General features: G+C 36.0%; 1 protein-coding gene across 8 annotated transcripts in view; it reads left to right on the top strand.

Moving 5' to 3' along the window:
* FAM13A (family with sequence similarity 13 member A) overlaps window positions 1–14,063 on the top strand; it is a 369,758-nt gene that overhangs the window by 86,131 nt on the left and 269,564 nt on the right. For 6 of the 8 annotated variants that reach the window (XM_027600469.2, XM_027600471.2, XM_027600470.2 and 3 more), the window contains one exon: window positions 2,485–2,662. The exons of 1 other annotated variant lie outside the window; for it this stretch is intronic. In XM_027600469.2, coding sequence (XP_027456270.1) covers window positions 2,485–2,662 — 178 coding nt within the window. Of the gene's footprint in view, window positions 1–2,484; window positions 2,663–12,337; window positions 12,375–14,063 lie in introns of those variants that run through there. One more of the 8 variants, XM_027600473.2, reaches the window with a different exon arrangement.

The raw sequence follows: 14,063 nt of genomic DNA, 5'->3' as shown, positions 1-14,063 counted from the left end.
GAAATGTTATGCTAATAAATCAAGGTCTCTACTGCACTGTCAGTATATTTGAACAGAGTTGGAATTTTGAATATTCAGGGTTCAAAGTGAGCGTGTTGCCATTACAACTTCTGAGGTAGAGGACACTGACATACTCACTTAGTGAGTGAATCACTGAATCTGTCTTCCATCATAGGAGATGGAAGATACTTTTTCCTCAACTACTTTTTGAGAACATATTTGTTGATTCTTCCATTCATGCTCTAAAGGAATTATGTTTTTTTTTTTAAGTTTGAGATTCTCTGAATGTATATGTCTCCCTTCCTATTGTCAGTTTTATTTCCTGGGAAAATTATTTATCATATTTCAAAAATTGGAAGTAAATGATGAAAGTACTCCTGCTCTTTCAAAGATGTTATTGTCATAAACTCATAACTGTTTTCTTTTCTTTTTTTTTTTTTTTATTAGAGAGAGATAGTGAGAGATAGTGAGAGCAGGAACACAAGCAGGGGGAGTGGGAGAGGGAGAAGCAGGTTCCTGCTGAGCAGGGAGCCCGATGCAGGGCTCCATCCCAGGACCCTGGGATCATGACCTGAGCCGAAGGCAGACGCTTAACGACTGAGCCACCCAGGTGCCCCACTCATAACTGTTTTCAATATTTCTTTTATTCAATCTGGTGTCTTCACACATTGCCTGCCTTAGGATTTGAGGTTTCATTTCAGAGCCAGAAGACAAACGGCCCCATTATCAAGGCTGTTGGAATGCTGTTGCCTGTATCCTTAAATGCTGGAATTAAACCACAGTTTTAAACAGACAGTACACACCCATGAAAACATCCAGATTCACTTTGGATTAGTCACTGTAAGAAAATTAAAAAGACAAAATAGAATTCATTTTCTTGTAGATCATATTTATTTCTAACCATAAAGGTGTGAGAAATGGGTAGTTTTCAGTTTTTACTCCAAACTTAATTATTTCCATTTCTTACATAGTCAAGATCATAATTCAGTGGAAAATAATGCCATCATAAGCAACACACCACATATTTTTAGGGAATATCAAAGTATTTGTATATATTTCTTTTTTTAAGTAATTTAATGTGAAAATTTTCTAATATCAAGAAAACTGTTTTTCCATAAACCTTGTATAGATTATTGGATCACGTTGTTGGTGATCAGTGAGAAATAATTACTCCAATCATATATAGAATGTTCTCCAAAACGATTGTAACAATAATTGAAGTCTACACATTTTTGGCATTGCTATTTTTGGCAGCATCCCTTATTCTAGCATTCAAAAGGGTGAAATGGACTCATATTAAAAGCATTTCATTAAAACCTCAGTGTTCTCCTAAAACCAAATTAATGAAGGTAAAGTAAAAGAAGTTACTCTGTTTAACAGTAGTTACATAGTGCTTACCATGTGTCAACCTCTGTGTTTTAAGTACTTTGCAAATTGAAACTCTTAATCCTCATCACAACCCTATGAGGTAGTTAGTATTTCCATTTATAAATGAGGAAATGGTTTACTATAGAGTCTAAGGTCACATAGTGGCAGAACCAGGATCCTTACCCAGAAAGTGACTCCTGAGCCTACCTTCCTAATCCTTGCTCTGCAGCCACTCAGCCACACTTTCTGTAACTGTGCATGTTTTCTGGATTTTCACTTCCTTCGATGGCCTAATGCTATGCATAAATTTTGTACCACTGACTAATCCACTTCCTTTGTGTCACATTTGCCTCACTTTACTGTTTCTTATTCACTGGACTGGCTAAAGCAGCTGACCTATCTAAATTAAGGAATCCAATGTATATTAGTAGTAACTGGATTAAGTTTTCATTGTCTTAGACATGTGCCTAAAAGGACTGTATTTAGATATTGACAAAACACATAAATCTGAGAATTGAAGGAAACTTTCCATATGTCTGAATTTTGGCTCACTGTTAGATATTTTTGGTTTTTGATGAGAGGCACATATCAAATTCTAAACTCTGACATGGGAGAGATAAAAAGCTATATAGAAATTAAAAGTTTCCTTCATTTTTCTCTAGCTACAGATTTCCTGACAACTAAGTTTAGTCTTGTTCATGATGACCCAGGAATGTCTCTTGTAGTAAATTTTATTCAACTAAGAGATTCTTGTTTTTAAACAACTTGAAGACAGTAATCAAATGGGAGGTTCCACTATGGATAAATAGCCAACCTTTATCTTAATTTTGGGTAAGGAACACACAGAAGTGAAATATGAACCCATTTTATGCACTGAGTAAAGCTCATGATTTTCAGGATGTCTTGAATAAGTTAGTAAATCTTTAACATTAAAAAAAGTTAAATGCTCTAAAATCAAAGAAAGGGCAAAACTGCCCCCCCCCTTTTCCAATGGCTGATTTAAGTCTTCAGGAATTTTTTCCTGAATAAAATGTTAGACCTTATTATGCCTCTGTGCTTTTGTTTTTGTTACTGTGAAATATGCCTGAGAGCATTTTTTATCCTTTTTCTTTCCAGATGACAGAAATGATGCCCAGGAGAGTAGCTTAAGAAACTTAATAGAAGAGCTGCCAGACACCCACTACTGCCTCCTCAAGTACCTATGCCAGTTCTTGACAAAAGTAGCCAAGCACCATGTGCAGAATCGCATGAACATCCACAACCTCGCCACTGTATTTGGGCCAAATTGCTTTCAGTAAGTTAGTGGAGTTTTGCTGTTAATATTACATACCACTTTTTCTTTATCGCTGCCTGAAATTACTTGGGTTGTAGAATCATATTTCAGACTGAAGTCAACCAATTTATGGTGGAGGAGTTCTAGCTTGCTATTGGGCATTTTAGCCTTATTTTTCATCCCAATGTTGAAGAAGGCAGGTAACACCTTCTCATGAAAACCACAATTTATAATATTTCCAACAACTTTATTTAAAATTCTGGAAATAAGTTTTACTTTCACTAAAAAGGGCATTTAAAAATTTTTAATGTGAAACATTGATTAGCAGAAAGGGAAGGAGTGTAATGCATAATTTTTTAAAGTGATAAAATCATTGCTAATAGAAAAATACAGGCTCAGTATGTCAGTGACAGAAAAATTAACCTTTGCTACATTTGTTTTCTAGGAATAAACTAGACTAGAAATAAACTCATCTCCTTGGCGGGTGCTATAGCACTGGCCACAAGAATTTTTGTGAAACTTCATATTTTCCCTGTTAATTCCTTGTTGATATGTGAAACATGATTTTGCAATCCAGGGACTTTTCTTTTAACTCTCCTATTAACCTATTAATCTCCACTGATACCAAACACATTTCTTCTAGTTATAAGGACAGAGAAAGAATATACTCACACTTTAAAAGCTCTCATAAATTCTCAGCAATTTTTTAAATAGTGTATCTGCTTATACTACTCAGTTAATCTATAGACTCATTCATCAGCCCAGAACTAGTAATATTACAGTTCTCAGAATAACTGTCCAAATATAAACTCTGGCTTAGATCACAGTGAGTCCAGGATTCTAGGACATGCACAGCCTATGGTGGGAAGTTCTACCTTTAAAAAAAAAAAAAAATAGAGCGAGGAGAGCACATGCGGGCGTATTTGCGCATGTGCACGTGGGGGTGGGTGGGGCTGAGGAAGAGAATCTTCAAGTAGTCTCCCTGCTTAGCTTAGAGACCTCTGCAGGCTCAATCTCAGGATCCTTGAGATCATAACCTGAGCTGAAACCAAGAGTCAGACGCTTACCCGACTGAGCTACCAAAGTGCCCCCAAGAAGTTCTACCTTAATAACTATTCCCATTGTAACCTTAGAGATTTAAATTTTTTTTAATTTTTTTTTAAGATTTTATTTATTTGTCAGAGAGAGAGAGGAGCACAAGCAGGGGGAGTGGCAGGCAGAGGGAGAAGCAGGCTCCCTGCTGAGCAAGGAACCTGTTGTGGGAATCAATCCCAGGACCCTGGGACCCTGACCCAAGGCGAAGGCAGATGCTTAGCTGACTGAGCCACCCAGGTGTCCTGAGATTTAAATTTTAAATAGTAGCATTTCATAGGATATGTTAGGGTCTCATGAATAAATATCTCAAACATAGGCTCCACTAACTTTTTACTCACGAACTTTGTGTTAATGAAATAAGCTGTATTTATTCTTTTTACTCCTACGTTCAGAATAAACCTTGGTGATTTACGTGTAAGAAATTAAGATAAGTGGAAAACTGTTCAGTAACTTTGAAACCCTAGATTCTAAGAGAGGTGAAAGCAAATTTTTATTTTTATTTTTTTAATATTTTATTTATTTGTCAGAGAGAGAGAGACATAGAGAGAGCACAAGCAGGGGGGGTGGCACACAGAGGGAGAAACAGGCTCCTCACTGAGCAAGGAGCCAATGTGGGACTTGATCCCAGGACCCTGGGATCATGACCTGAGCTGAAGTCAGATGCTTAACCAACTGAGCCACCCAGGTGCACCTAGAGCACTTATTTTATAACACACAGATCCATACTTTGTTGCTGACTTTCTGGATTGGGCTTGATCTGGAATTTCTGGTAACCTTCAATCAATCAAATATCAAATAAGTAATGAGTTTTTATTATAGGCTCTACTAATTAGTATAGCTTTTAAGCTTATTGTATTGTGGTAAAATATACGTAACAAAATCTACCATTTTACCATTTTTAAGTGTACAGTTCAGTGGCATTAAGTACATGTGCATTGTTGTGATCAACTTGGTACGTATTTCTAAACTTACAAATATAGAAGTTGCCACTAGGTACTTTTCACATTGAAATAGAGTATAATTTTTAAAAATTTAAAAAAAAAAGAAATAGAGTATACTTCTTAAAACAGCTGTTTATTGAGCTTTTACCAAGTACTATACTGTCTCATTTATCTGATTGATTCTAAAGAGGCAGAAGTGGTTTATGTTGTCCTTGAAGTTCCTCTGTTTAGGTTAAGGAAAAGCAAACACTTCAACTCCAGTGACCTCACTTAGCTTTCCGCTGATCATCTTTATCACATGTATGGACTATGATTCAAGGATAATTCTCACATGAACCACAAAAAGACAATCAAAGGAAATGCTTTTCTTAATACGTAAGATGACTATATTGCCTTAGTCAATAGATGAGGAAAAGTGTTTGTTTTTTTAATAAGGGAACATCCTCATGAAATAATGTTAACTTCTGAAAGAACATAAAATTTCAGATATAAAAAGGTATTGGCTATGAAGTGTATAATCATAAAATGAAAGAATATGCACCAACAATAGATGAATGGTGCTCTGAATGCTGGGCTTTTGGGTGGCTCTTTAATTATAGGTTTTCAACATGTAATTCCAGTTATAAGTTTATTAAATTTAGATGATCGTGTAATATTATCATTGTAAATACTCAAATAATATAGAGGTATATAGGATAAAAATAAAGTATCCCCCATTAGTACCTCCCACGCCAACCTCTCCTTCCCAGGGATAAAATCCATAACCACTAGGTAGATATCCTTCCTAATTTCTGAACACAGCCATAGATCTTTATTTTTTAAATATAAGTCTGATCATGATTCATATATTATGAAGCTTGATTTTTTTACAGTACCACTAGAACTTTTAATATCACTCTTATATACCTCATTCTTTAATATTTTGAATACTATGAATTTTCCCTAACTTGGTTAATTTTCCCTGTACTGATAAGCACTGAGGTGTCAATTCTTATATATTAAGACAGAGTTGCAGTGAACATGTTGAATGTTGTAACTCTTTATGTAAATCTGCAACTATTTCTCTAGAATAGATAACCTAGAAGTGGAATTGCTTGGCTGAGGAGTTTACACATTTTAAAATTAATGTGTGGTGCCCTTCATGAGGCTGTAACAATTTATATGATTCTACCATTGGTGTTTAGGAATACTCATTTCCCTGTAAGCTTGCTATACTGAGTGTTAACACATGTTTAAATATTTGTTGATCTAATGGGAAAAAATGCTCTCCCAATTGTGAGGTTGTGTATATTTTAGATTTATGTGGTGGGTGGCATTAGTATTTGTGTTTCTCTGTAGTTTCTGCTTCTGTCTTATGATTGCTTTTTACTTTATTTTATATTTATGGCTCTTCTTGCTTTGTAGGAGTTCTTTAGGTTTTCTAAACACTAATCCTTTGCTAAAAAAAATGCAGAACTTTGTTCCTATTATGTTTGCCTTTTAGCTTTATGGTGATTTATTATATTAAATTTTTAAAATTTTTAATTCACTTAAATTTGTCAACTCTTCCCCTTTCTGTTTATTGGGATTTGTATTTTGCTTAATAATAAATCTGAATACTATTTCTTGCTTAGTAATATTGTCTTAATAATAACAAAGGTATTACAATATATATTCTTTTGTTATATTTATAGCTTTTTTATGATAAATAACTTTACACTTTTATCTAAAATGTATCATGTGTCATGTATAGATTGTTTGATTTTCTTCAGATAGCTAATTGTTGCCAAATAATACACTGAGCAGCATTACCTCTTTGCTAATTTACAGTGCCAGCTCTATCACATATTAACTTTGCACACATACCTGAGTTTGTTTCTGGCTTTTATATGGCTTATTCTTGTGCTCCTCTATTTTTCTATCAAATTTTCTCTTTCAGAGGAATTTTGGAATTTCCCTGGTAAGTGGTAGCTCATTTTTTTTTTAAGATTTTATTTATTTATTTGAGAGAGAGAGAGCAGGAACAGGGAGGAGAGGCAGAGGCAGAGGGAGAAGCAGGTTCCCTGCTGAGCAGGGAGCCCGATGCAGGACTTGATCCCAGGACCCTGAGATCATGGCCTGAGCCGAAGGCAGATGCTTAACCGACTGAGCCACCCAGGCATCCTGGTATCTCATTGTTTTGATTTGCATTTCTCAGATGTTGAATATCTTTTCATGTACTTATTGGCCATTTATATATTTTTGGAGAAATGTCTGTTCAGATTCTCTACCCATATTTTAATCAGATTTTCTTTATTATTGAGTTATAAGAGTCTTTCATAATTCTGGATATAAGTCCCTTATTAAATATAGGATATGCAAATATTTTCTCTCATTCTGAGTTGCCTTTTCATTTCCTTTTTTTTTAGATTTTAATTCCAGTATAGTCAACATACAGTATTATATTAGTTTCAGGTGTACAGTGTGGTGATTCAGCAATTCTGTTACTCAGTTCTCATCAGGATAAGTGTACCCTCAATCCCCTTCACTTATTTCACCCATATCCCCACCTACCTCCCTCTGGTAACCATCAGTTTGTTCTCTATAGTTAAAAGTCTGTTTTTTTGTTTGTCTCTTTTTTCCTTTGTTCATTTCTTTTGTTTCTTAAAGTCCACATTTGAGTGAAATTATATGGTGTTTCTTTGATTTATCTCACTTAGCATTATACTCTCTAGATCTATCCATGTTGTTGTCAATGGCAAGATTTCATTCTTTTATGACTAAATAATCCATTGTGTGTGTATTTGTACACACACACACACACACACACACACACACTACATCTTCTTTATCCATTCATCATTGATGGACACAGGCTACTTTCCTAATCTGGCTATTGTAAATAATGCTACAATAAATATAGGGGTGCATGTATCCCTTTGAATTAGTGTTTCATATTCTTTGGATAAATAGCCAGTAGTGCAATTACAGGATCATAGGCTAGTTCTGTTTTTGATTTTTTGAAGAACTTCCATACTGTCTTCTACAGTGGCTGCACCAGTTTGCATTCTCACCAACAGTGTACAAGTGCTTCTTTTTCTCCACATCCTCACCAACACTTGTTGTTTCCTGAGTTTTTATTTTAGCCATTCTGAAAGGTGTAAGGTGATATCACATTGTGGTTTTGATTTGCATTTCCCTGATGGTGAGTGATGAACATGTTTTCATGTGTCTGTTGGCCATTTGTATGTCCTTTGGAGAAATGTCTATTCATGTCTTCTGTCCCCTTTTTAATTGGATTGTTTTTTGGGTGTTGAGTTGTATCAGTTCTTTATATATTTTGGATACTAACCCCTTATCAAATATGTCATTTGCAAATATCTTCTCCCATTTAGTACGTTGCCTTTTAGTTTGGCTGGTTGTTTCCTTTGCTGTGCAGAAGCTTTTTATTTCCATATAGTCCCAATAATTTATTTTTCCTTCTGTTTTCCTTGCCTCAGGAGACATATCTAGAAAAATGTTGCTACAGCCGATGTCAGAGAAATTACTGCCTGTGATTCTTCCAGGATTTTTATGGTTTTAGGTCTCATATTATGTCCTCAATTCATTTTGAATTTATTTTTGTGTATGGTGTAAGAAAGAGATCCAGTTTCAATCCTTTGCATGTTTACCCAACACCATTTGTGGAAGAGACTATTATTTTCCTATTGCATGTTCTTTCATGCTTTGTTGAAGATTAATTGACCATGTAATTGTGGGTGTATTTCTGGATTTTCTATTCTGTTCTATTGATCTATGTGTCTGTTTTTGTACCAGTACCATATCAGTTTTGATTACTATAGCTTTGTAGTGTAACTTGAAGTGTGGAATTGTGATACCTCCAGCTTTCTTTTTCAAGATTGCTCTGGCTATTTGGCTACTTTTGTGGTTCCATACAAATTTTAGGATTGTTTGTTCTACTTCTGTGAAAAATGCTGTTGGTATTTTGATAAGGATTGCGTTAAATCTATACATTGCTTTGAGAAGTATGGACATTTTAACAATGTTCTTCCAACCCATGAGCGTGGAATATCTTTCCATTTGTTTGTGTCATTTTCAGTTTCTTTCATCAGTGTTTTATAGTTTTCAGAGTACAGGTCTTTCCCTTCTTTGGTTAAGTTTATTCCTAGATATTTTATTATTTTGGTGCAGTTGTAAATGGGATTTTTTTCTCAATTTTTCTGCTGCTTCATTATTAGTATATAGAAAAACAACAGATTTCTGTACATTGATTTTTCTATCCTGCAGCCTTACTGAATTCATTTATCATTCTAGTAGTTTTTTTTGTTGAAGTCTTTAGGGTTTTCTATATATAGTATCATGTCAGCTGCAAATAGTGAAAGTTTAACTTCTTCCTTCCCAACTTGGATGGATGCCTTTTATTCCTTTTTCTGGTTTGATTGTTCTGGCTAGGACTTCCAGTACTATGTTGAATAAAAGTGGTGAAAATGGACATTCTTGTCTTATTCCTGACCTTAGGAGAAAAATCTCTGTTTTTCCCCATTGAGTATGATGTTAACTGTAAGTTTTTTGTATATGACCTTCAATATGTTGAGGTATGTTCCCTCGGAACCTACTTTGTTGAGGATTTTTATCATGAATGATGTTGTGCTTTGTCAAGTGCTTTTTCCATATCAAATGAAATGACCATATGGTTTTTATCCTTTCTCTTATTGCTGTGATGTATCACATTGATTGCTTTGTGAATATTGCCTCCCCAAGAATAAATTCCACTTGATCATGATTTTTTTAATGTGTTGTTGAATTGGTTTGCTAATATTTTGTGGAAGATTTTTGCATCTGTGTTCATGAAAGGTGCTGGCCTGTAGTTTTCTTTTTTTGTAGTGTCTTCACCTGGTTTTGATATCAGGGTAATGCTGGCCTTTTAGAATGAATTTGGAAGATTTCCTTCCTCTTCCATTTTTTACAATAGTTTGAGAAGAATAAGTATTAACTCTTCTTTAAATGTTTGGTAAATTTGCTTGTGAAGACGTGTGGTCCTGGGCTTTTGTTTACTGGGAGTTTTTCAATTACTGATTCAATTTCATTGCTAGTAATCCATCTGTTCAAATTTTCTATTTTTCCTGATTCAGTTTTAGGAGGTTATGTTTTTCTGGGAATTTAACCATTTCTCCTAGGTTGTCCAGTTTGTTGGCATATAATTTTTCATAATACTCTTTCAATCCTTTACAAATCTGTGGTATCAGTTGTTTCTACTCTTTTATTGTGATTTTGTTTGAGTCCTTCTTTTTTTTTTTTTTTTGATGTAACTGGTAAAGGCTTATCAATTTTGTTCTTTTCAAAGAACCAGCTCCTGGGTGCCTGGGTGGCTCAGTCAGTTAAGCATCTGCCTTTGGTTCAGGTCATGATCCCAGGGTCCTGGGATCGAGTCCCACATTGGGCTCCTTGCTCAGTGGGGAGTCTGCTTCTCCCTCTGCCCCCTCCCCACTCGTTCTCTCAATCTTTCTCTCTCTCTCTCAAATATATAAAATCTTAAAAAAAAAAAAAAAAAAAACCAGCTCCTAGTTTCATTGATCTCTTCTATTGTTCTGGGGTTTTGTTTGTTGTTTTTCAATTTTTTTTTTTTTTTTTTTTTTAGTTTCTATTTCATTTATTTCTACTCTAATCTTTATTATTTCCTTCCCTCTGCTGATTAGGGGTATTGTTTGTTGTTTTTCTAGCTCCTTTAGGTATAAAGTTAAGTTGTTTGAGATTTTTCTTGCTTGAGGTAGGCCTGTATTGCTATAAACTTCCCTCTTAGAACAGCTTTTGCTGTATCCTAAAGATTTCAGACTGTTGTGTTTTCATTTTCAATTATCTCCATATGCTTTTTAATTTCTTCTTTGATTTCTTGGTTGACCCATTCATTAGTTAGTAGCATGTTCTTTAGCCTCCATGTATTTGTGCTCTTTCCAGATTTTTTCTTGTGGTTGATTTCTAATATCATAGTATTGTGGCCAGAAAAGATGCATGGTATGTCTTTGATCTTTTTGAATGTGTTCAGACTTGTTTTGTGGCCTAATATGTGATCTCTTCTGGAGAATGTTCTATGTGCACTTGAAAATAATGTGTATTCTGCTGTTTCAGGGTGGATTTTTTGGGGGGAGGGAATGTTTTGAATATATCTGTTACATCCACCTGGTTCATTCAAAGCCACAGCTTTCTTGTTAATTTTCTATTTGGATAATCTATGCATTGACGTGAGTGGAGTGTTAATGTCCCCTACTGTTATTGTATTACTATCAAGTGGTTCTTTTATGTTTGCTATTAACTCCTTTATGTGTTTGGGTGTTCCCATGTTTAGTGCATAAACATTTACAGCAGTTATATCTTCTTGTTGGATTGTTCCCTTTATGGTTATACAGTGACATGTCTTGTGACAGTGTTTGTTTTAAAGTCTGTTTCATCTGATATAAGTATTGCTACTCTGGCTTTCTTTTGACATCCTTTTGCAGGATATATGTTTCTTCATCCCCTCACTTTCAATCTGCAGGTGTCTTTAGGTCTCAAATGAGTCTCTTCTAGGCAGCATGTAGGGATGGTCTTGTTTTTTTATCCATTTCAGTCACCCTATGTTTCTTGATTGGAGGATTTAGTCCATTTACATTCAAAGTAATTACTGATAGTATGTTTTTATTGCCATTTTGTTACTTGTTTTATGGTTGATTTTGTAGTTTTTTTCTGTTCCTTTCTTCCCTTGTGCTCTCATTATTTGGCTTTTTAATGATATACTTGATTTCTTAATTTTATTCTTTGAATATCTATTACTGGTTTTTGATTTGTGGTTACCATGGGTTTGTATATAACATCTTTTGCATATAGCATTCTGTTTTAAGTTGATGGTCATTTAAGTTTGAAACTGTTCTTTACTCCTCCCCCCCCACCATGTTTTAGATATATAGTGTCATACTTTACCTCCTTTTATTTTGTGAGTCCCTTGACTGATTTTTATAAATATAAACACTCCTTTTGTGCTTCCTACTTTTCTTGTTCGTATGTATGGTCTTTCCTTTCCATCCAAAGAGTCCCCTTTAACATTTCTTTGATAATGAATGTCTTTAACTATTAGCTGGGAAACTCTATCTCTGCTTTTATTCTGAATGATAGCCTTGCTGAATAGTGTATTTTTTGCTCGCAGGTTTTTACCTTTCAGCACTTTGAATATACCGTCCCACTCCCTTTCAGCTGATAGCCTTATGGGGTTTCCTTCATATGTAACTGTTTTCTTTTCTCTTGCTGCTTTTAAAATTCTCTCTTTATCACTACTTTTTGCCATTTTAATTACTATATTTCTTGGTATGGACCTCCTTGGGTTTTTGTTGGGGGATCTCTATGCCTCCTTGATCTGGATTTCTGTTTCCTTCCTCGGATTTGAGAAGTTTTAAACTATTATTTCTTAAAATAAATTTTCTGCCCCATATTCTCTTCTGAGATCCTTATAATGTGCATGTTATTACACTTGATGGTGTTGCTGAGTTCCCTCAGTCTATTCTCATTTTCATAATTTTTTTCTCTCACCTGCTCAGCTTACTTTCCATTCCTCTGTCCTCTAGGTTGCTGATTCATTCTGCTTCCTCTAATCTACTCTTTATTCCATCTAGTGTATTTTTAGTTTTATTGTGTTCTTCATCTCTGATTGATTCTTTCTTATCTCTTTGTTAAGGGTCTCACTGATGTCCTGCAGTCTTTTTCCAAGTCCAGTGAGTATTTTTATGATCATTACTTTAAATTCTCTATCAGGCAAATTACTTATCTCCTTTTTGTCTGGCTGTCTTGCTGTAATTTTGTTCTGTTCTTTCATTTAGAACATATTCCTCTGTCTCCTCGTTTTATCTAACTCTCTGGGTCTGTTTCTGTGTGTTAGAAAAGTCATCTATGTCTCTTGCTCTTGAAAGTAATGGCCTTATGAAGAAGAGGTCCTGCTCTGCAGTGCAGTATCCCCCCATTCACTAGAACCTGGCACCTGAGGGGCGTCTCCTATGTGTGTTTATTGTACCCTGTTGTTGGGGCTGAGCTGCTTTTTCGTTTGTCAGAGATGCAGTAACACCAAACTGCAGGGTGCTTTGCCTGAATTTTCCCCTGGGAAGGTTTCATTTGTAGGCAGAGCTGCAGTCAGACCAGATGTCTGCCTCCAGCCTACTGCTGGAGCCAGTCTCACTGGTGTGTATGGTTATCTTTCCCTCTCCCTGGGGCAGGAGTCCCTTTGAAGTAGTGCTAGCCCCTGTAAGGGCTGCTTGCACACTGCCTAGCTTATGACACCACTTTGGATGGACTCTGGCCAAGAGCATATTGGAGGGGGCATATCCAAAATGAGTTGGGGCAGGACTCACAGTGTTAGCAAGGTTTGCAGCTGGTCCTCTTCAAGAAGGGACCTGCCACTGCCAGAACCAAGGTCAGTCAGGTTGGTGCAGGTGGATCCACAAAGTGATGTGGGGAGAGGCATGGTATTAGCAAGGTTCGTGCTGATTTTCTTTTGGAGGGGACCTGCTATGCAGGGACTGAGGCAAGCCTGGCAAGAGGGGGCAGGGGAGACATGGTGTTAGTAAGTTAGGTAGCTAATATAGGCATCATGGTGGTTTCTGCAGGTAGCTGTGTGTTTATGCTGGGGGTCAGGGGAGGGAAATGGTACCTGTCAACTCCTTTGCTCCTGGAGGAGTCTCCCATTGATCTCTATCCCTCCAGGACTCCCTCTGAGATTTATAAAAATCAGTCAAGGGACTCACAAAATAAAAGGAGTAAAGTATGACAGTATATATCTAAACCATGGTAGGGGGAGGAGTAAACAGCTCTCCCTCCCATATGTCCCAGGTGTTTTTCAAACTGCTGCTTCCAAGCTATATCTCTATAGGGTCTTTTTGTGCTGTCTTCTTGAGGTTGGAGACTCATTTCTTCTTGCCTTCCTGACTTTCCCAGAGGGAGCCTGTTGATTTTTAAAATTCCAGGTTTTAAGTCCCACTGGTTGTAAGAAGTCATGAAATTTGGCCCCATGCGTGTTCTCTGGTGTGAAGGTCTGTTTCTCTCCCCTCTTCACATTAGTGTCCTCCCTCCAGAGGACAGTCCTTTGGGTCCATTTAGCTCTGGACCCTATCTCTGCCCTTTCTACCCTCTTTGATATAGCCTTTTCTCTACATTTAATTATGGAGTTAATTCTGCCAAGCTTCAGGTCATTTTCTGGGTTATTTACACTGATATAGGTGTTATCTAATTGTAACTGTGGTATGAGGTGAGGTAAGGGTCCTCCTACTCAGTCGTCTGCCAGCAATCCCCTACTATTTTCGTTTCTTTATTGTGTGTTTTTAAGCATGATTTTTAAAATTTTGATAATGTTCAGTATATCGATTTTTTTTTTCTGTTGCTTATGCTTTGGTGTTGCATCTAAGAAGATTTTG

This window comes from Zalophus californianus, chromosome 2 (genome assembly GCF_009762305.2).
Source record: "Zalophus californianus isolate mZalCal1 chromosome 2, mZalCal1.pri.v2, whole genome shotgun sequence".
NCBI lineage: Eukaryota > Metazoa > Chordata > Mammalia > Carnivora > Otariidae > Zalophus > Zalophus californianus.
This window is presented reverse-complemented; position numbering and strand designations above follow the sequence as displayed.